Source organism: Chiloscyllium punctatum, chromosome 38 (genome assembly GCF_047496795.1).
Source record: "Chiloscyllium punctatum isolate Juve2018m chromosome 38, sChiPun1.3, whole genome shotgun sequence".
NCBI lineage: Eukaryota > Metazoa > Chordata > Chondrichthyes > Orectolobiformes > Hemiscylliidae > Chiloscyllium > Chiloscyllium punctatum.
In genome coordinates, this window is record NC_092776.1 from 47,468,772 (window position 1) to 47,493,859 (window position 25,088).

Sequence of the window (25,088 nt, forward strand, 5' to 3'; positions counted from 1 at the left end):
CCTCAAGCCTGCTGGACAGTCACAAGGGCTGACATTCTTCCAAATGCACCTTCTCGATCCCCTATCTGCCTCAGTTACAGTTGCACCCTTCACAGAACTAATCACTGACCAAATCTGATGATCCTAGACTAAGGGGTGCAAATGTCCTTTGGAACATTGTGAGAACAATCAAAGCTTTGCAATGGAAATCAAATAGGCAGATGAGTGGAATAAACTGGCAAGGTAGTGGGAAATCAGGACTGAAGGGATTGCTCTGCACTAAGCCAGCATGGACTTGCTGGGCTGAATGGTCTCTTTTCATTCTGGTACATTCCAGCTCATTGGTCGATCTGAAGTTTCTCAATTCATGGGCAATTATTGCAGATGTGCTTGGATCAAGCTGGTATCCTTAGCTCTCATCTGCATCGCAACGCACCAAACGTCCTGCCAATATCATTAGCAGCTAGTTTCTTTGTTCCTAATTAATAAACACTAGAACTATAAATGAGCTTTACTACTGCCAGTAAGCCTGATTACTCCCACTAGAAAAACAAGTCACAGGTCAAGAATGTTGCTGGTACACAATGGACATCAATGTTCAATTAAAAACCATTCTTTTCTTCTGTTTCCTGTCTGAATCCTGGCAGGAAATAGTCAGACAATGTAATGAAGGTACAAACCTGGCATCGAGCTGTATGTTTTGAAAGTGTCCACTGGCCAGTCTCCTATTCCAGCTGACAAGAAACTGATTTGTCAGAGTGCAGTTCTGGCTTCTTTCATGTTCATCGAACTGATGGAGGGTAAATCCCAGGACAGCTCAGCAAATCCAGTCTGGAAAACCCAACCGGAGCTGTTTCCAGACATTGATTGTTGCAGGGGGGAGGTGGCCTGATTATGGAATCATTGAGGAGTTACAGAACCAGAAGAGGCCATATAGTCCAACAGGTCCATGTAAAACAATCCTATCTGTCCCATTACTCCACTTTATTCCTACAGTTTGTTTCACCCTTCTGCCCTGTTCAATTTCCATTGCAAATCCTTGATCATTCCCATCCGCACCACTCTTGTGGGTGTACCCAAGTCATCACCATTCAGAGGAATGTATCATTCTCACTGATCATCAGCACATTTCACTCTGTACTTCAGGATCCAAGTTACAGTACTTGGATATTTTAAAAATCTTCCTGGCGTGGAACTTTACGGATGCTCTAGACTGAAAAACAACCATATGACTCACTTCCTTCAGCCTGAAGCCCATTTGGAAGGTTGGGGATTTCAGCTCAGCAGTGTTTTCATGGACTCTGTCAAAGTCACAAAGCAAAGGTTTCCCCTTTCCATATCCCATCTCCTTGGCTGTAGGCTGCACTCTTCAGTACCACAACTCTCATAATAATGGCTGCTTCAGTCTGACCACTAGAACAACACTTAGAACATCTGATGTTAGTCCCTTTTTAATGTGCCTCTGTTTATCTTATTTATTCATAGAATGTAAATATCACAGTGAGCCAAGCATTCAATGTCCACCTCTAACTGACTTGGAATCACTGTAGTGTACATGGTCTAGGTCCACACAGTGTGCTGTTAGAAGGAAGTTCTGAGACTTTGACACAGCAACAGTGAGGGAGAGATAAAATAGTTCCAGGTCGCGTTGATTTGTAGAATGAAACCTGTATTTGTTGGTGTTCCTTTATACCTGTTGGCCATGTTTATTTAAATGGTAGAATTTGAAATGTGCCATTGAAGGACCTTTGGCAGATTGTTGGCAATGCATCTTGTATGTGATACATAATGCTGCCACACTCTGTGGTGGTGGAGGAGGAAGTTGTGGATGTTGAAAATGGCGGATCAGGTGCCAACTGAACAAGTTGGTTTTTTTTCTGGATTGTATCAAGCTTCTCGAGTGTTCTTGGAGCTGCATTTATCCAGATGAAGGTGGGGGATGATTCAAACACAGCCCCACACACTTCTACCTTGCCCCGACCCCCAACCCCCCTCCCACCATTCAATTTTCTCACAGACCCCTCGAAACTTTGTTCTTAGTTTCACTAAGTTTATTGAAGTTTATGGAGGGGAGAATGCACCTCAGTCTGACAAGCAAAACTGCCCTGAGATATTGGAAACACAAAATTCAGGATCATTGGCGAATCCTATTGGTTTATTTTGATTGCATATCACTGACCAGTTGTAGCCATGCGAAATCCACCTTAAGAATGTACTGACACCATTGTAACTGATAATACGGAACACATTACCAACTGGATTGCATTGGCAGCTTTCCAGTTGAGAATCCAGCATCCGCCACTTCATTATACTGGTCAACACAATTCATTTCACCTGCATTGTTATATCACGAGCCAAATTCTTGCGATATCTCTTAAATCCTTTCATATCAGTTAGACAGTGACACATGACATATACTTAATCGGTTCTTCAAGCTTGTTTCTGAACCATTTTTGAACCTTGATCCCATTCACAGATAATTGCAGAATATTCCATCACACTCCTGATTTGTGCCTGGCAAAGATGGAGGATATGCTTTAAGGAATCAGGAGGAGATCTACTTACTTCAGAATTCATAGCCTCTGACCCATTCTTGTAGTCTTGGTGTAAGGCTGGTTTAGTTCCGTTTCTTGGTTGATAGCCACCTCAAGGATGTTGGCAGTGGGGGATCAGAGATGGTTGTGCCATTCAATGTCAGGGTTGGATAGCCTTACTGGAGATGATAATAGGAGAAAGTGAGGATTTCAGATGAAGGGCTTATGCCCAAAATGTCAAATCTCCTGTTCCTTGGCCGCTGCCTGACCTGCTGCGCTTTTCCAGCAACACATTTTCAGCTGGAGATGATAATACCCTGGCATTCTTGTGCTGCAAACGTACTTACTGGCTCAAGCTTGAATGTTGTCCAGGTCTTGTTGCATGGGGCCATGGACCCCTGAGAATGGCAGCAACCATCAGCAAACTTCCACACTTCCAAACCTGTGATGGAAGAAAGGTAATAGATGAAACAGATGATGTTGGTAGGGTCTAGGACACTAGCCTGACAAAACAGCTGTTGTGGTGCAATGGTAATGTCCCTACCTGAGTTCAAGCACTACTTGCTCCGGAAATATGTCACTAACATCCCTAAGACAGTTGATTAAAAATACAGTATTGGAAAGCATTTGGTGCATTCAATCTTCCTAGGATTGTGAACTGGAGGGTAATTGGCGCGTTGGGACTTGAGCATTACATCAGAAAGCAGGTGTTAAAGATCCATTCTGAAAATGGGTCATTGGACCAAAAGCATTAACTCTGCTTTAGGTCCACAGATGCTGCCGGACCTGCCGAGTTTCTCCAGCAATTTCTGTTTTTGTTTCGGATTTCCGGCATCCGCAGTCCTGTGGTTTTCGTTCAGCACTGATTTCACTTCGTAAAGTGACCAGGTTATTTTGATCCAAAGCAGCTTCACGCCATCCATTTATTTACACATCCTTACTCCTCAGATGGCATTTCCCAACAAACTTACAATGAGGAACTAAGATTCTTGTGGTGCAGTGGAAGTGTGTCTGTCTCTGGTCAAGGAGGACCATGTTCAATTTCCATTTGCTCCAGCTATGTGTCAAAACACAACTGAACAGTTTGATTAAAAATCTCTGCCTTGAGGAGGTACTATTGATAGACCTTGGAGATGATTGACTTCAAACATCCACAAACATCTCCCTTTTGGCAAAGAATGACTCTAGGCAGTGGATAAGATTCCCCAGAATTCCCATTTATTCCAATCTGGAAGGCTTTCTTGATGCAAACTACCGTCAAATTAGACCTTTATGTCAAAAGCAGTCCCTCTCATCTCACCTCCAGAACTTAACTCTTTTCTCCATGTTTTCAACAAGATGTGCAAGATGTAAATGACTCAAGTGGAAACTAAAGTGAGCACAAATGAGCAGGTTATTGTAAATACTGCTGAACAGTTCAATGGATAGCACCTTCAGTCACTTTGCTAATGATTATCGGTGGACTGACGAGGCAGAAGCTGGCCGCATTGGACTTGTCCTGCATTTTGTGGGCAGGGCATCCCTGGACAATTTTCATCATTATCAGAGAGATGCCAGTCTTATAATGACGTTGGCTCAGCTTGGCTAGGGGTGAGGCTAGTTTTCATCATTGCAGCCGAGTGTTGTCAAGTCTCTAGGCTTTGCTTTATCAACTATTTTGTATCGTGTGGAGTGAATCCAATGTAGACACCTCAGGAGGAGGCCAAGATGGATCATCCAGTTGACAATACTTAAGATGGATGCAAATGCCAACATATATCTTGTTCTTTGCCGTCATGTGCTGCACTCTGCTATTATTGAAGTTGGGTTGAGTTCATTGAATTCCCTCCTGTTGTTTAAATGCTCACGGTGATTAATGATTCATTGTGGCAGGACTGCCTAACCTTGACTGATTTGTGACTTCATTTACAATAGAACGTGTGCTTCTGTTGTTTAGCACACAGCCCTGTTTTGTAACTTCACTAGGTTGGCATCTACCTTTGAGATATACCTGCTGCTGCTCATGGCTTCCTGTCCTTGGCATTCCTTTTTGAAACTGGAGAAAACCTTTAGCTATATAGTTATAAAAGCAATGCTGGAGCATGAGACTACAGATTCTGATTGAATACTATCCTACTGATAATGGTGGGAGAAAGTGAGGACCGCAGATGCTGGAGATCAGAGCTGAAAATGTGTTGCTGGAAAAGCGCAGCAGGTCAGGCAGCATCCAAGGGAATCGACGTTTCGGGCATGACCCCTTCTTCAGGAATCGCTGATAATGGTGGCCCAGAGTCACGTTTTGAGTTGATAGATCTATTGTGAATGTATCCTATGGTGCTAGTGCCTCACTTTTGGGGCTGAGACTTTATCTTCTCAAGGGCTATGCTTTGGTCACTCTTACCAATACCATCCTGGGTCAATGCATCTACAATAGGTAGACAGTTGAGGACATGATCAAAGTGGTTTACCCTCATGTAGGTTCTCTCACCAACCATGTCTTTCACAACTCAACTAATACAGTCAGTTATAGTGATACAGAGCCACTTTTGGTGATGGGCATTGAAATCCTCCTAGGGTATCTTCTATGCTCTTACCACCCTCAGTACTTCTTCCAATAGTGTTCAACATAGAGTGGTACTGATTCATTGACTGAGGGAGAGAACAGTGTGGGAATTGTCAGGTTTCATTGCCAGTATTTGACCTGATGCCATGAGATTCCATAGTCAATGTTGAGGAATCCAATAGCAGCTCCATCCTGATGGTGAAACCACTGTACCTTCAGATCTGGTGGGTCTCGCCTGCTGGTTAGACAGACCATCCCCAGTGATGCCAATGCAGTGGAGGAATCTGAGTCATTGGCTGCAGTTTACCACGTGAGCTGCAGTGTCAATTTCAGCACAACTTATCAGATTTGGCAAAGGAAGATGGCCTGGAGTTGTCGACAGACAGGTTAGTCACTAGCAAGAGGGGGATACATTCATTGAAGGGGAAGGAATTGGCAGAGACCAATTTATTGTCATAGCTCTGGATGGAGCCTTTCTGCTCCTTTAATTCGCGCTACTCATCCATCCTCTCCCTAAACTCAGTCCCGTGTTTCTGTCAGAAGCAGAAACTGTTCTTGTTTTGGAACGCCACTTAAAACATGGCTACGAGACTTGAATCATGATCATTCAGTGTATTGGTATTTTCCCTACATGTTCCCTTTCTATCCCAGTTATGTTATGCATGACTTTCTCTTCCTCTTTCAGATGATTTCTGTGTTGTAAGTTTTTACCACAGGTTCTACTTCAGCAGACTAATTCCATGTTCAAAGCTTATGTTCATTGACATTTTAATAGCATTACGTTTCATCTTAGAGAAACAGCAATATTCTGCTTAATCTTTGTCATAGAATCAGAACTATATAGTGCAGAAGAGGGCCTTTGTGTCTGACTGACAACAAGCTAATCTCAATCTGCACTAGTCCATGCTGTAACTCCTCTATGACTCTCTGCTAGTCCAATTTCCCAGCAGGTGGGTTTAAAGCCTTGAATGTTATGACAGTTCAACTGCAATGTACTTTTAAAGGTTGTGAAATTTCCTGCCTCAGCTATGCTCCCAGACAGAGCATTCCAGATTCCCATCAAATTCTCAGTGAAAAACAAGTCCTCAAGTCACCTCTAACACGATGCCCCATGTTGTTAATGCTTCAACTCAGGGGAACAGCAATCCACTATCACTCCTTCCTCATAATCTTATATACCTCAGTCTGATTCCCCCTCAGCCTTCTTTGCTCTAAAGAAAATAACTTGAGCTTATCCAGCTGGTCTTCACAGCTGAACTGCTCCATCCTAGGCAACATCCTGGTAAAACTCCTCTGCACCTCCCCCAGTGTGACCGCATCTTCAGTTCCACCCCTCTCCTCAAAGATCATTCTTGTTTATCCAACACAACCCCTTCCTGTTTCAGTGTTTGTTTTACTCCTAGTTGTGAATATTAAGATATTCTTTGCAATAAAGGTACAATATGAAAACAAGCCATTAACTTCAGAACAATCGGAAGGATAACTTTTGCCTTTTTTAAAATGCAAAGATCTTGCAATTATGGAGAGCCTTTGATCATCTCAATTTACAATACCACACTTTGCCCAATGGAGTGACTTCAAAAGCTGTCACAGTGCTTGCAATTGACGATTTTGTATACTAGATCCTGCCACAACAGTACAATAATGCTTTGATTGTTCTTAATGTCGTAAAAAATCAGAAATCACATGACACCACATTATAATCCAACAGGTTTATATGAAATCTCAAGCTTTCAGAAAGAGGAACTTCAATTATCCAAACGGGATGGGTGGGCACTATTTCGTTCGGATGATTGATTGTTTGGTTAATCAATTCAATGCCTTTCCTCTGGGGCTCGGATTAAGTCAGATACCCATTCAGGAGACTGCAACAGCACGTGCGCGCCAGTCCTCGACCGCCCTCAAAGCCACGCCCCCACCCACCCCAAAACCCCATCCAACACCACCCCCCCAACCAACCCAAAACCCTGTCCAACACCAACCCCCACCCACCGCTAAACCCTGTCCAACACCACCACCCCTCCCACTCACCCCAAAACCCCATCCAACACCACCACCCCCACTCACCCCAACACCCCAACACCACCGCACCACCAATCCCAAAACCCCGTCCAACATCACCCCCCCCACCCCAATTCCTGTCCACCATCGCCCCCCCCACCCACCCCAAAACCATGTCAAATACCACCACGCCCCCACCCCAAAACCCGATCTAACACCACCGCCCCCCCACTCACCCCAAAACCCCGTCCGACACCACTGCCCCCCCCACCCCAAAACCCCGTCCAACACTACCGCCACCACCACTCACCCCAAAACCCCATCTAACACCGCTCCCGCACCACCCCAAAACCCCATCCAACTCCACCCCCCCACTTACACAAACCCCATCCAACACAACCGCCCCTCTACCCACCCCAAAACCCCGTTCAACACCATCGCTCCCCACCCACCCCAAAACCCGCACAACACCACCACCTCTCCCCCACCCCAAATCCCCATCTAACACCGCCCCTCCACCCAGCCCAAAACCCCGTCCAACACCACCGCCCCTCCTAATCACCCCAAATCCCCGTCTAACACCCCTCCCGCACCACCTCAAAACCCTGTCCAAAACGGCCCCCCCACTCACCCAAACGCCGTCTAACACCACCGCCCCTCACCCACCCCAAAACCCCGTCCAACACTACCGCCACCCCCACTCACCCCAAAACCCCGTCCAACACCACTGCACCCCCACCTACCCCAAAACCCTGTCTAACACCGCCCCTCACCCAACCCAAAACACCGTCCAACACCACCGCACCCCTCACCCAACCCGAAACACCGTCCAACACCACCGCACCCCTCACCCAACCCGAAACCCCGTCCAACACCACCGCCCCTCCCCACACCCAAAACCCTGTCCAGCACCACTGCCTACCCACCCACCCCAACATCCGTCCAACACTTCCCCCCCCCACCTACTCCAAAACCCCATCCAACACTGCCCCCCACTCACCCCAAATCCCCATCCAACACCGCCCCCCACACACCCCAAAACCCCGTCCAACACTGCCCACCCACACCCATCCCAAAACCCCGTCCAACACCATGGCCCCCTCCACCTACCCCAAAACCCGTCCAACACCACCCCCCCACACACCCCAAAACCCCCTCCAACACCTCCGCTCACCCACCTGAAAACACCGTGCAACACCACCGCCCACACCCACCCCAAAGCCCTGTCCAATACCACCCCCCATTCACCCCAAAACCCGGTCCAACACTGCCCCCACCCACCCCAAAACCCCGTCCAACACCACCGCCCCTCTACCCACCCCAAAACCCAGTTCAAAACCATCGTCCCCCCACCCACCCCAAAACCCGTACAACACCACCACCCCTCCCCACCCCAAAACCCCATCCAACACTACCGCCTACCCACCCACCCCAAAACCCCGTCCAGCACTGCCCCCCCACCTACCCCAAAACCCCGTCAAACACCACCGCTCCCCCACTCACCCCAAAAACCTGTCCAACACCACCACCCTCCCCACCCCAAAACCCTGTCCAACACCACCCCCTACCTACCCCAAGACACATCCAACACCACCGCCTCCCTACCTACCCGAAAACCCCGTCCACCAACACCACCGCCCCCCACCAACCCCAAAACCCCGTCCAACTCCACCACTCCCCCACTCACCCCAAAACCCTGTCCAACACCACCACTCCCCCCCCAACCACCCCAAAACCCCGTCCAACAACAAACCCCACCTACCCCAAAACCCTGTCTAATACTACCCCCACCCACCCCAAAACCGTATCCAACACCGCCCCCACTCACCCCAAAACCCTGTCCAACACCGCACCCCCACCCACCCCAAAACTCCGTCCAACACCACCGCCCCTCCATCCACCCTAAAACCCTGTCCAACAACACCGCCCCCCACCCAGCCCAAAACCCCGTCCAACACCATCACCCCACCCACCCAAAGCCCCGTCCAACACCATCGCCCCTCACCCACCCCAAAACCCCGTCCAACACCACCGCCCCTCCACTCACCCCAAAAGCTCGTCCAACACCACCGTACCCCCACCCTCCCCAAAACCCGTCCAACACCACCGCCCCCACAACACCCCAAAAACCCGTCCATCACCACTGCGCCCCCATCGACCCCAAAACCCCGTCCAAAACAACCGCCCCGCCACCCACCCCAAAACCCGTCCAACAACGCCACCCCCCCACCCACCCCAAAACCACGTCCAGCACCATCGCCCCCACGAATCCCAAAACCCCGTCCAACACCATAACCCCACCCACCCCAAAACCCTGTCCAACACCATCACCCCCCACCCACCCCAAAACCCCGTCCAACACCACCGCCGCCCCACCAACCCCAAAACCTGTTCAAAACCACCGCCCCCCCACCTACCCAAAAACCCCATCCATCACCACCGCCTCCCCTCACCCCAAAACCCGGTCCAACACCACCGCCCTGCTACCCACCCCAAAATCCCGTTCAACACCATCGCCCTCCCACCCACCCCAAAACCCGTACAACACCATCACCCCTCCCCCACCCCCAAACCCCATCCATCACCACCGCCTACCCACCCACCCCAAAACCCTGCCCAGCACTGCCCTCCGACCTACCCAAAACCCCGTCAAACACCACCGCACCCCCACTCACCCCAAAAACCTGCCCAATACCACCACCCCCCCACCCACCCCAAAACCCGTCCAACACTACTGCCCCCCCACACACCCCAAAACCCGTACAACACCACCACCTCTCCCACACCCCAAAACCCAATCCAACACCACCGCCTACCCACCCACCCCAAACCCCTATCCAACACCGCCCCACCATTCACCCAAACCCCGTCCAACACCACCGCCCCCTCACCCACCCCAAAACCCCGTCCAACACCACCGCCACCCCCACTCACCACAAAACCCCATCTAACACCGCTCCCGCACCACCCCAAAACCCCATCCAACTCCACCCCCCACTCACCCAAACCCCATCCAACACAACCGCCCCTCTACCCACCCCAAAACCCCGTTCAACATCATCGCCCCCCACCCACCCCAAAACCCGTACAACACTACCACCTCTCCCCCACCCCAAAACCCCATCCAACACCACCACCTACCCACCCACCCCAAAACCCCGTCCAGCACCGCCCCCCCACCTACCCAAAACCCCATCAAACACCACCGCTCCCCCCACTCACCCCAAATCCCCATCCAACACTGCCCCCCACCCATCCCAAAACCCCGTCCAACACCACCGCCCCGCCCAATCACCCCAAATCCCCGTCTAACACCCCTCCCGCACCACCTCAAAACCCCGTCCAACACTGCCCCCCCACTCACCCAAACGCCGTCTAACACCACCGCCCCTCACCCACCCCAAAACCCCGTCCAACACTACCGCCACCCCCACTCACCCCAAATCCCTGTCCAAAACCACCGCCCCCCCACCTACCCCAAAATCCTGTCTAACACCGCCCTGCACCCACCCCAAAACCCTGTCTAACACCGCCCCCCACCCAACCCGAAACCCCGTCCAACACCACCGCCCCTCCTCACACCCAAAACCCTGTCCAACACCACTGCCTACCCACCCACCCCAACATCCGTCCAACACTTCTCCACCCACCTACTCCAAAACCCCATCCAACACCACCGCCCCCCCCCCCCCCCCACTCACCCCAAAACCCCGTCCAACACCACTGCCCACCCACACCCACCCCAAAACCCCGTCCAACACCATGGCCCCCTCCACCTACCCCAAAACCCGTCCAACACCACCCCCCCACAAAACCCAAAACCCCCTCCAACACCTCCGCTCACCCACCTGAAAACACCGTGCAACACCACCGCCCCCACCCACCCCAAAGCCCTGACCAATACCACCCCCCATTCACCCCAAAACCCGGTCCAACACTGCCCCCACCCACCCCAAAACCCTGTCCAACACCACCCCCTACCTACCCCAAGACACGTCCAACACCACCGCCTCCCTACCTACCCGAAAACCCCGTCCACCAACACCACCGCCCCCCACCAACCCCAAAACCCCGTCCAACTCCACCACTCCCCCACTCACCCCAAAACCCTGTCCAACACCACCGCTCCCCCCCCAACCACCCCAAAACCCCGTCCAACAACAAACCCCACCTACCCCAAAACCCTGTCTAATACTACCCCCACCCACCCCAAAACCGTATCCAACACCGCCCCCACTCACCCCAAAACCCTGTCCAACACCGCACCCCCACCCACCCCAAAACTCCGTCCAACACCACCGCCCCTCCATCCACCCTAAAACCCTGCCCAACAACACCGCCCCCCACCCAGCCCAAAACCCCGTCCAACACCATCACCCCACCCACCCAAAGCCCCGTCCAACACCATCGCCCCTCACCCACCCCAAAACCCCGTCCAACACCACCGCCCCTCCACTCACCCCAAAAGCTCGTCCAACACCACCGTACCCCCACTCTCCCCAAAACCCGTCCAACACCACCGCCCCCCACACACCCCAAAAACCCGTCCATCACCACTGCGCCCCCATCGACCCCAAAACCCCGTCCAACACAACCGCCCCGCCACCCACCCCAAAACCCGTCCAACAACGCCACCCCCCCACCCAGCCCAAAACCCCGTCCAGCACCATCGCCCCCACGAATCCCAAAAGCCCGTCCAACACCATAACCCCACCCACCCTAAAACCCTGTCCAACACCATCACCCCCCACCCACCCCAAAACCCCGTCCAACACCACCGCCCCTCCACCCATCCCAAAAGCCCGTCCAACACAATCCCCCACCCACCCCAAAACCCCGTCCAACACCACCGCCGCCCCACCAACCCCAAAACCTGTTCAAAACTACCGCCCCCCCCACCTACCCAAAAACCCCATCCATCACCACCGCCTCCCCTCACCCCAAAACCCGGTCCAACACCATCGCCCCGCTACCCACCCCAAAATCCCGTTCAACACCATCGCCCTCCCACCCACCCCAAAACCCGTACAACACCATCACCCCTCCCCCACCCCCAAACCCCATCCATCACCACCGCCTACCCACCCACCCCAAAACCCTGCCCAGCACTGCCCTCCGACCTACCCAAAACCCCGTCAAACACCACCGCACCCCCACTCACCCCAAAAACCTGCCCAATACCACCACCCCCCCACCCACCCCAAAACCCGTCCAACACTACTGCCCCCCCACACACCCCAAAACCCGTACAACACCACCACCTCTCCCACACCCCAAAACCCAATCCAACACCACCGCCTACCCACCCACCCCAAACCCCTATCCAACACCGCCCCACCATTCACCCAAACCCCGTCCAACACCACCGCCCCCTCACCCACCCCAAAACCCCGTCCAACACCACCGCCACCCCCACTCACCACAAAACCCCATCTAACACCGCTCCCGCACCACCCCAAAACCCCATCCAACTCCACCCCCCACTCACCCAAACCCCATCCAACACAACCGCCCCTCTACCCACCCCAAAACCCCGTTCAACATCATCGCCCCCCACCCACCCCAAAACCCGTACAACACTACCACCTCTCCCCCACCCCAAAACCCCATCCAACACCACCACCTACCCACCCACCCCAAAACCCCGTCCAGCACCGCCCCCCCACCTACCCAAAACCCCATCAAACACCACCGCTCCCCCCACTCACCCCAAATCCCCATCCAACACTGCCCCCCACCCATCCCAAAACCCCGTCCAACACCACCGCCCCGCCCAATCACCCCAAATCCCCGTCTAACACCCCTCCCGCACCACCTCAAAACCCCGTCCAACACTGCCCCCCCACTCACCCAAACGCCGTCTAACACCACCGCCCCTCACCCACCCCAAAACCCCGTCCAACACTACCGCCACCCCCACTCACCCCATATCCCTGTCCAAAACCACCGCCCCCCCACCTACCCCAAAATCCTGTCTAACACCGCCCTGCACCCACCCCAAAACCCTGTCTAACACTGCCCCCCACCCAACCCGAAACCCCGTCCAACACCACCGCCCCTCCCCACACCCAAAACCCTGTCCAACACCACTGCCTACCCACCCACCCCAACATCCGTCCAACACTTCTCCACCCACCTACTCCAAAACCCCATCCAACACCACCGCCCCCACTCACCCCAAAACCCCGTCCAACACCACTGCCCACCCACACCCACCCCAAAACCCCGTCCAACACCATGGCCCCCTCCACCTACCCCAAAACCCGTCCAACACCACCCCCCCACAAAACCCAAAACCCCCTCCAACACCTCCGCTCACCCACCTGAAAACACCGTGCAACACCACCGCCCCCACCCACCCCAAAGCCCTGACCAATACCACCCCCCATTCACCCCAAAACCCGGTCCAACACTGCCCCCACCCACCCCAAAACCCCGTCCAACACCACCGCCCCCTACCCACCCCAAAACCCAGTTCAACATCATCGCCCCCCCCACCCACCACAAAACCCGTACAACACTACCACCCCTCCCCACCCCAAAACCCCATCCAACACCACCGCCTACCCACCCACCCCAAAACCCCATCCATCACCACCACCCTCCCAACCACTCCAAAACCCCGTCCAACACCACCACCGCCCCACTAACCCCAAAACCTGTTCAACACCACTGCCCCTCTACCCACCCCAAAACCCCGCCCAACACCACCGCCGCCCCACCAACCCCAAAACCTGTTCAACACCACCGCCCCCCCACCCACCCCAAAACCCCGTCCAACACCACCGCCCCCTACCCACCCCAAAACCCAGTTCAACACCATCGCCCCCCCCCACCCACCACAAAACCCGTACAACACTACCACCCCTCCCCACCCCAAAACCCCATCCAACACCACCGCCTACCCACCCACCCCAAAACCCCATCCATCACCACCACCCTCCCAACCACTCCAAAACCCCGTCCAACACCACCACCGCCCCACTAACCCCAAAACCTGTTCAACACCACTGCCCCTCTACCCACCCCAAAACCCCGCCCAACACCACCGCCGCCCCACCAACCCCAAAACCTGTTCAACACCACCGCCCCCCCACCCACCCCAAAACCCCGTCCAACACCACCGCCCCTCTACCCACCCCAAAACCCAGTTCAACACCATTGCCCCCCCCACCCACCCCAAAACCCATACAACACCACCACCCCTCCCCACCCCAAAACCCCATCCAACACCACCGCCTACCCACCCACCCCAAAACCCCGTCCAGTACTGCCCCCCCACCCACCCCAAAACCCCATCCATCACCACCACCCTCCCAACCACTCCAAAACCCCGTCCAACACCACCACCGCCCCACTAACCCCAAAACCTGTTCAACACCACTGCCCCTCTACCCACCCCAAAACCCCGTCCAAACCACCGCCGTCCCACCAACCCCAAAACCTGTTCAACACCACCGCCCCCCCACCTACCCAAAAACCCCGTCCATCACCACCGCCCCGCCACCCACACCAAAACCCGTCCGACACCGCCACCCCCCCCACCCACCCCAAAACCCCGTCCAGCACCATCGCCCCCACCCACCCCAAAACCCCGTTCAACACCATCACCCCCCCACCCTCCCCAAAACCCCATCCAACACCACCGCCCCTCCACCCAACCCAAAAGCCCGTCCAACACCATCCCCCCATCCACCCCAAAACCCCATCCAACACCGCCCCCCAATCGCCCAAACCCCGTCCAACACAACCGCCCCTCTACCCACCCCACAACCCCATCCAACACCATCGCCCCTCACCCACCCCAAAACCCGTACAACACCACCACCTCTTCCACACCCCAAAACCCAATCCAACACCACCGCCTACCCACACACCCCAAAACCCCATCCAACACCGCCCCACCATTCACCCAAACCCCGTCCAACACCACTGCCCCCTCACCCACCCCAAAACCCCGTCCATCACCACCGCCCCTCCACCCACCCCAAAACCCCATCCAACACCGCCACCCCCCCCCACCCACCCCAAAACCCCGTCCAACACCACCGCCCCCCCACCCACCCCAAAAACCTGTCCATCACCACCGCCCCCCCACCCACCCCAAAACCCCATCCAACACCGCCACCCCCCCCACCCACCCCAAAACCCCGTCCAACACCACCGCCCCCCACCCACCCCAAAAACCTGTCCATCACCACCGCCCCCCCCACCCAACCCAAAACCCCGTCCATCACCACCGCCCCTCCACCCAACCCAAAAGCCCGTCCACCACCATCCCCCCATCCACCCCAAAACCCCATCCAACACCGCCCCCAATCACCCAAACCCCGTCTAACACAACTGCCCCTCTACCCACCCCAAAACCCAATCCAACACCACCGCCTACCCACACACCCCAAAGCCCCATCCAACACCGCCCCACCATTCACCCAAACCCCGTCCAACACCACCGCCCCCTCACCCACCCCAAAACCCCGTCCATCACCACCGCCCCTCCACCCACCCCAAAACCCCATCCAACACCACCGCCCCGCCACCCACCCAAAAACCCGTCCATCACCGCCATCCCCCCCCAGCCACCCCAAAACCCCGTACATCACCACCGCCCCCCCACCCACCCCAAAACCCCGTACATCACCACCGCCCCCCCACCCACCCCAAAATCCCATCCATCACCGCCGCCCCGCCACCCACCCCAAAACCCGTCCAACACCGCCACCCCCCCACCCACCCCAAAACCCCGTTCAGCACCATCGCCCCCCACCCACCCCAAAACCCAGTCCAACACCATCACCCCACCCACCCCAAAACCCCGTTCAACACCATCGGCCCCCACCCACCCCAAATCCCCATCCAACACCACCACCCCGCGACCCACCCCAAAACCCGTCCAACACCACTACCCCCCACCCACCCCAAAACCCCGTCCAACACCACCGGCCCCCCCACCCACTCCAAAACCCCGTCCATCACCACCGCCCCCCCACCCACCCCAAAATCCCGTCCATTACCATCCCCCCATCCACCCAAAACCCCATCCAACACCGCCCCCCAATCACCCAAACCCCGTCCAACACAACTGCCCCTCTACCCACCCCGAAAGACCGTCCAACACCACCGCCCCTCCTCACACCCAAAACCCTGTCCAACACCACTGCCTATCCACCCACCCCAACATCCGTCCAACACTTCCCCCCCCACCTACTCCAAAACCCCATCCAACACCACCGCCCCCCCACTCACCCCAAAACCCCGTCCAACACCATGGCCCCCTCCACCTATCCCAAAACCCGTCCAACACCACACCCCCCACACAACCCAAAACCCCCTCCAACACCTTCGCTCACCCACCCGAAAACACCGTGCAACACCACCGCCCCCACCCACCCCAAAGCCCTGTCCAATACTGCCCCCCACTCACCCCAAAACCCGGTCCAACACCGCCCCCCACCCACCCCAAAACCCCGTCCAACACCACCGCCCCTCTACCCACCCCAAAATCCCGTTCAACACCATCACCCCCCCACCCACCCCAAAACCCATACAACACCACCACCCCTCCTCCACCCCAAAACCCCACCCACCCCAAAACCCCGTACATCACCACCGCATCCCACCCACTCCAAAACCCGTCCAACACCGCCACCCCCCCCACCCACCCCAAAATCCCGTCCAGCACCATCGCCCCCACCCACCCCAAACCCCATCCAACACCATCACCCCACCCACCCCAATACCCCATCCAACACCACCGCCCCGCCACCCACCCCAAAACCCGTCCAACACCGCCACCCCCCCCCCACCCACCCCAAAATCCCGTCCAGCACCATCGCCCCCACCTACCCCAAAACCCCATCCAACACCATCACCCCACCTACCCCAAAACCCCATCCAACACCACCGCCCCTCTACCCACCCCCAAACCTGTTCAACACCACTGCCCCCCCACCCACCCAAAAACCCCATCTATCACCACCGCCCCCCCATCAACCCCAGAACCCTGTCCAAAGCACCGCCCCCCCACCCACCCCAAAACACTGTCCAACACCCCCACCCCTCCACCCACCCAAACCCCGTCCAACACCAACCCCCACCTACCCTAAAACCCCATCCAACACCACCGTCCCACACCTACTCCAAAACCCCATCCAACACCACCGCCCCCCACATACCCCCAAACCCCGTCCATCACCACCACCCCCCCACTCACCCCAAAACCTCGTCCAACACCACCACCCCCACACCTACTCCAAAACCCCGTCCAACACCACCGCCCCCCACCTACCCCAAAACCCGTCCAACACCACCGCCCCTCCACCCACCCCAAAACCCCGTCCAACACCAACGCACCCCACCTACCCCAAAACCCCGTCCAACATCACCGACCTCCCACCCACCCCAAAACCCTGTCCAACAGCACTGCGCCCCACCGACTTCAAAAACCCGTCCAACACCACTGCTCCCTCACCCACCCCAAAACCCCGTCCAACAGCACCGCGCCCCACCCACCCCAAAACCCCGTTGAACACCACCGACCCCCCCACTCACCCCAAAACCCCATCCAACACCACCCCCACCCACCCCAGAACTCCATCCAACACCAACCCTCAACTACCCCAAAACCCTGTCCAACACCATCCCCCCACCCATCCCATAACTCCATCCAACACCGCCCCCATCACTCACCTGAAAACCCCCTCCAACACCGCCCCCCGTCCACCCCAAAACCCCGTCCAACACCACCGCCCCTCCACCCACCCCAAAAGCCCGTCCAACACCACCGCGCCCACACTCTCCCCAAAACCCCATCCAACACCACCCCCACTCACCCCAAATCCCTGACCAACACTACCCCCAACCGACCCCTTAAACCCCGTTCAATTAAACCACCCACCCACCCCAAAACCCCGTCTAACTAAACTCCCCATTCACCCCAAAACCCTGTCCAACACCACTGACCCCCCCCACCCATCCCAAAACCCTGTCCAACACCAACGCCCCCCACCTACCCCAAATCCCTGTCCAACACCGCCCCTCACCTACCCCAAAACCTCGTCCAACACCACCGCCCCCCCACCCACCCCAAAGCCCATCTAACACTTCCCACCACCCACCCCCTGCCTGCGCACCAAACCCTGTCCAACACTGTCCCCTGCCCGCCCTCTGTCCACTCTCACCCCCACCCTCTTCCGCCCCTGCTCCATCTCACATACACAATCATACACACGCGCGCACAACACAGACACAAACACACACACACAATCACACATGCGCGCATACAAACACACACACGTGCACACAGAAGCACACACACACTCACACGCGTGCACACACACACGCACACACATGCATACACACACAAATACGCACGCGCACACACACACACACGCACACACCCAAACGCACACACACGGATGCACACCCAGACACACACACATGCACACACCCAAACGTGCACACACACACATGCACAAACGCACATGCACACACACTACATTTTATTGCAACTTTTTGACAGGGTCCACCTTTGCCCAGTACAGGACAATATTGGAGAGATTATGTGGGGAATCGGGGTTTAGGGTATACCCCTGTGAAGAACTCCAGGGAAAGTGTGGGAAGAGATGGGGGTGAGGGTGGGAGGTCAGTCATTTAGAGACAGTGTCTGCCCTCCCATCAGTCCAGGACTGTTCTCGGCAGCACTTTTAATCACTGTAAACAATTGATGCGATCAGTGTTGGACACATGTCTTTAGAGTCGTAGAGATGTACAGCAAGGAATCTAGTCCCACCTGCCAACACCCGGTCCATATCCCTCCAAACCCTTCCTATTCATATACCCATCCAAATGCCTCTTAAATGTTGCAATTGTACCAGCCTCCACCTCTGACAGCTCATTCCATTCATGTACCACCCTCTGCGTGAAAATGTTGCCCCTCAGGTCTCTTTTATATCTTTCCCCTCTCACCCTAAACCTATGCCCTCTTGTTCTGGACTCCCCAACCCGAGGGAAAAGACTTTGCCTATTTATTCTATCCATGCCCCTCATAATTTTATAAACCCCTATAAGGTCACCCCTCAGCCTCTGACACTCCAGGGAAAACAGCCCCAGCCTGCTCAGCCTCTCCCTGTAGCTCAGATCCTCCAACCCTGGCAACATCCTTGTAAATCTTTTCTGAACCTTTTCAAGTTTCACAACATCTTTCCGATAGGAAGGAGACCAGAATTGCACGCAATATTCCAACAGTGGCCTAACCAATGTCCTGTACAGCCACAACATGACCTCCCAACTCCTGTACTCAATACTCTGACCAATAAAGGAAAGCATACCAAACGCCTTCTTCACCAGTCTATCTACCTGAGACTCCACTTTCAAGGAGCTATGAACCTGCACTCCACGGTTTCTTCGTTCAGCAACACTCCCTAGGAGCTTACCATTAAGTATATACGTCATGCTAAGATTTGCTTCCCAAAATGCAGCACCTCACATTTATCTGAATTAAACTCCATCTGCCACTTCTCAGCCCAGTGGCCCATCTGGTCCAGATCCTGTTGTAATCTGAGGTAACCCTCTTCGCTGTCCTTGCTAATCAGTCTCCCATGGGGAACCTTGTCGAATGCTTTACTGAAGTCCATATAGATCACATCTACCGCTTTGCCCTCATCAAGCTTCTTTGTTACTTCATCAAAAAACTCAATCAAGTTTGTGAGACCTGATTTCCCACGCACAAAGCCATGTTGACTATCCCATTGTCAACATGTTTGATGTAATGTTGTTGTCCAGACCTCGAGATCTCCTTCAGATAATCGGTATTCGGATAATCGAGGTTCCCCTGTGTTCTGATATTCTTTGTGATAAAGGTGCAATATGAAAACAAGTCATTCACCTCGGGACAATCAGAAGGATAACTTTTGCCTTTTTTAAAATGCAAAGATCTTGCAATTATGGAGAGCCTTTGATCATCTCAATTTACTATACCACACTTTGCTGCCCAATGGAGTGATTTCAAATGCTGTCACAGTGTTTGCAATTGATGATTTTGAATACTAGATCCTGCTACAACAGTGCAATAATGGTCTGACTGTTCTTAATGTCGTAAAAAAAGTCAGAAATCACACGACACCAGGTTATAATCAACAGGTTTATTTGAAATCTCAAGCTTTCGGAGGGCTGCTCCTTCATCAGGTGTAATGCAGCAAAGATAGGAAGGAGAGTTAATAAAGCTATCAGCCCCTTGCTACATGTGCCCGTGAGGATTGAAAAGTGCTCCACAACCACCTGATGAAGGACTGGCACTCCAAAAGCTAGTGCATTTCCAATTAAACCTGTTGGACTATAATCTGGTGTTGTGTGATTTTTAATTGTGTACACCCCAGTCCAACATCGGCATCTCCATATCATCAACCATGAATCACATTGTCAAACAGTGTGTTGTTATCCATCAGCCAGTGCATAAGCCAATAGTGACTTCTAATTAACATAGGTCGCACCACTCACAGAGAGATTATAATCAGAATAAACTTTGATTAGCTACAATACCTCCTTCTCACAACAAATAAACTATTCAGCTTATATACAGCACGATTAAAATAGTAAGGAACCCAAGACATTTCTCAGGAGCATTAACAAACAGTTCTTGAAACTGAGCCACATTAGGAGACAATGGGAACCAAAACTGGTCAAACAAATTCTTTGGAGGAGAGAGGGTTGCAGAGGTGGGGAGATGTAGGAAAAGAATCCCAGAGCTTAGTCTCCAGAACTGCTGAAAAGCATCATTGTTTCAAGATTCAAATAATTAAAACCACATGAAGTCACTGTAAATAAATCTTGCAGGCAGCTTTTCTTTAATTACACTGAAAGAAATTATACAGAAACTTCCCAGAAAGCAAACATGCAAATTGATTGATTCATCAGCTTTTCCCTATGAGAGTTTGGAAACTCCCCCTGGTGCAAATGTTTAAGAATTAATGAATAAGTTTTCTTGCATTTTGAGCCAGAGACCTTATCAATAAACTTCATGCCTCAAAGATGTTGCTGGGGCTGGCCCTTATTTTAACCTGTTTTTGTGCACTGTGGTCGATTTCAGATCCTGTTACTTGCCAGGCTGTATTTCCCTTCACGTGTAACGGTTAATGGCGTTATTATATGATCATATCTTGAACTAAATAACTGCACTTTGTCAATAGATAGCAATCAAATTAACATTTACAGTGTTTCCAAAACATCTATCCACAACAGTATTGCAGAATGCTGGAATTGTTACAGTGCAGAGGAAGGCCACTCAGTCTATCACTCCCCAAAAACCATTCTGTTTACTCCTGTCCGTAACTCTGCACATTTAAAATTAATCATCAAATTCCCTTTTGAATGCCTCAGTTGAACCTGCCTTCATCACAATCACAATTTGGACAGTCCACATCTTTATCACTGAGGAGAAAGTGAAGACTGCAGATGCTGAAGATCAGAGCCCAGAGAGTGGTGCTGGAAAAGCACAGCAGGTCAGGCAGCATCTGAGGAGCAGGAGAGTCGATGTTTCGGGCATCAGGAATCCTGATGAAGAGTTTATGCCGGAAACATGACTCTCCTGCTCCTCGGATGCTGCCTGACCTGCTGTGCTTTTCTAGCGCCACACTCAACATCCTTATCACGTGCTGAATGAAAATGTGTTTCCTCATCACATTTGCCTCTTTCACTATTTACCTTAACAGGAAGTTGGTTGACACCAACGATCTGATGATAATGGCCAACGGCATATTAAGTCACATTTTAAAAATTCAAATTAAAATTCTACCTTGTTTAACTCGAGTTCTCATTTCCAATACAATCCTTTTTCATTAGAAGTTTTTCCTTATTTGGGAATTATTGGTTATTTCTTACTCTTTGATCAAAAATATTTATGAGAGATATTGCTGTTGATGAGCATGTTCCTGGATGTTAGCAAGTGTAGCCTTTCCTTCAAACTGCACCTTCGTATTTCTGATCCTTTCACAAGTGGGAACATTTGCTCCATATCTAAACCATGGTTTTGAATACTTCGAATATATCTAGAACATGGAACATAGAACAGTACAGCACAGAACAGGCCCTTCAGCCCACGATATTGTGCTGACCATTGATCCTCATGGAAGGTAAACCTAATGTACGAACCCTCAAATTTCTGTGACCATATGCATGTCCAGCAGTCTCTTAAATATCCCCAATGACCTCGCTTCCACAACTGCTGCTGGCAACGCATTCCATGCTCTCACACCTCTCTGCATAAATAACCTGCCTCTGACATCCCCCCTATACTTTCCATCAAACAGCTTAAAACTATGACCTCTTGTGTTACTAATTTCTGCCCTGGGAAAAAATCTCTGGCTATCAACTCTATCTATGCCTCTCATTATTTTGTACACCTCAATTAGGTCCCCTCTCTTCCTTCTTTTTTCCAATGAAGAAAGTCTGAGCTCAGTCAACCTCTCTTCATAAGATAAGCCTTCCATTCCAGGCAGCATCCTGGTAAACCTCTTCTGAACCTTCTCCAAAGCATCCACATCTTTCCTACAATAGGGCGACCAGAACTGGACACAGTATTCCAAGTGCGGTCTAACTAAAGTTTTATAGAGCTGCAACAAGATCTCACGACTCTTAAACTCAATCCCCCGTTAATGAAAGCCAAAGCACCATACGCTTTCTTAACAACCCTGTCCACCTGGGTGGCAATTTTAAGGGACCTATGTACCTGCACACCAAGATCCTGCTGTTCCTCCACACTGCCAAGAATCCTGTCTTTAAACCTGTACTCAACTTTCAGGTTTGACCTTCCAAAATGCATTATCTTGCATTTATCCAGGTTGAACTCCATCTGCCACCTCTCAGCCAATCTCTGCATCCTGTCACTGTCACGCTGCAGCCTACAACAGCCCTCTATACTGTCAATGACACTTCCAACCTTTGTGTCATCTGCAAACTTGCTAACCCATCCTTCAGTCTCCTCATCCAAGTCATTAAGAAAAATTACAAAGAGTAGAGCCCAAGAACAGAGCCCTGTGGAACACCACTCACCACTGACTGCCAGGCAGAATACTTTCCTTCCATTACCACTCGCTGTCTTCTGTCGACCAGCCAATTCTGTATCCAGACAGCTAAATTTCCCTGTGTCCCATTCCTCCTGACCTTCTGAACGAGCCTTCCATGGGGAACCTTATCAAATGCCTTGCTGAGGTCCATATACACCACATCCACCGCTCGACCCTCATCAACTTGTCTAGTAACATCCTCAAAGAACTCATATCTCTTTCTCCTTTCTAAAGAGAACAGTTCAGGTTTCTTCAACTATTGTCATAATTTAAGTTCTTTGTCCCTGGAACCATTCGAGTAAACCTCTTAAGCACTGACTCAGAGTTTTCACAACCTTAAGTGGCAGCCAGAACTGGACACAGTACTGTAACTGTGAAGGAAACAAAAGTCTCATTTAAAATTCAACATGCGTACCGCGGTGCTGTATGCTCTATTTGATTTGATCTATTTGATTATGTCATGCATATCTTGTTGCAAAATACAATTAAAAGTGTTGTATATGTCATAAAAAAATGAACCAAAACAGAGAGAAGAAAGATGGATAAATAAGGAAATAAAGAAATATGTTGCGCGTTCCAGTCCGTAATGGGCCACGGGCCAGGCAGCCAGGCATGGCTCCCCTTCCCCACGCCGCACTTGGAACGAAAGTCACTGATCTTCAAATGCCATCTCATTACCGTCGGCACACCCGCCAGATTGAGTCCACACTTGACCTCACCAGTGCAGACGCCACCGATGCTGCAGGGGACAACGTCAGCTGAAACTCAACTCTACCATCACCATGACCCCGCTTGGGGCCCACCTCTTCGATGTAGATGGGTCTCAGAATGGGCCCAACCTCCACTCCACCACTGTAACCATGAGGCCATGCAGAAGCCACACCTGCGTAGGGCTCAACCACTGACCACTGGGCTCATTTACCGAGCACTGGGCTCACTCACCACACACTGGGCTCAACCACCGAACATTGGGCTCACTCACTGTACGCTGGGCTCACTCACCGAACATTGGGCTCACTCAATGTACGCTGGGTTCACTCAATGTACGCTAGGCTCACTGATGGAGCCCTGGGCTCACTCAATGTACGCTGGGCTCACTCACGGAGTACTGGGCTCACTCATGGAGCCCTGGGCTCACTCACTGTACGCTGGGCTCACTCACCAAACATTGGGCTCACTCACTGTACGCTGGGCTCACTCACCAAACATTGGGCTCACTCAATGTATGCTGGGCTCACTCATGGAGCCCTGGGCTCACTCACCGTATGCTGGGCTCACTCACAGAGCACTGGGCTCACTCATGGAGCACTCGACTCACTCACCATATGTTGAGCTCAATCACCGAACATTGGGCTCACTCACTGTACACTGGGCTCACTCACCGAGCATTGGGCTCACTCACGAAGCATTGGGCTCACTCACCGAGCATTGGGCTCAATCACCGAACACTGGGCTCAGTCACCGAACACTGGGCTCACTCACTGAACACTGGGCTCACTCACTGAACACTGGGCACACTCACTGTATGCTGGGCACACTCACTGTATGCTGGGCACACTCACCGAGCATTGGGCTCACTCACTGGGAACTGGGCTCACTCACATACACTGGCCTCAATCACTGAGAGCTGGGCACACTCACTGAGCACTGAGCTCACTCATCGAGCACTGGGCTCACTCACTAAACACTGGGCTCACTCACCGAACACCAAGCACTGAGCTCACTCACCGAACACTGGGCTCACTCACCGAACACTGGGCTCACTCACCGAACACTGGGCTCACTCACCGAGAACTGGGCTCATTCACCGTACGATGGGCTCACTCACTGTACACTGGGCTCTCTCACCGAACACTGGGCTCACTTACCGTATGCTGGGCTCACTCACCAATCATGGGGCTCACTAGCTGAGCACTGGGTTCACTCACCGTACGGTCAGCTAACTCATTGAGCACAGGGCTCACTCACCGT

General features: G+C 52.8%; 1 protein-coding gene across 5 annotated transcripts in view; it reads right to left on the reverse strand.

Moving 5' to 3' along the window:
* The window catches only part of LOC140463600 (interferon-induced protein with tetratricopeptide repeats 5-like), a 91,135-nt gene that overhangs the window by 35,245 nt on the left and 30,802 nt on the right, over positions 1-25,088 (reverse strand). For 3 of the 5 annotated variants that reach the window (XM_072557818.1, XM_072557816.1, XM_072557817.1), the window contains exon 2: positions 2,545-2,955. Coding sequence is in view for 2 of the 5 variants with exons in the window: in XM_072557813.1 (XP_072413914.1) it covers positions 2,861-2,931 (71 nt within the window). In the remaining 3 variants the exon portion in view is untranslated. The remainder of the gene's footprint in view (positions 1-2,544; positions 2,956-25,088) is intronic. The other 2 variants (XM_072557813.1, XM_072557814.1) reach the window with 1 other exon arrangement.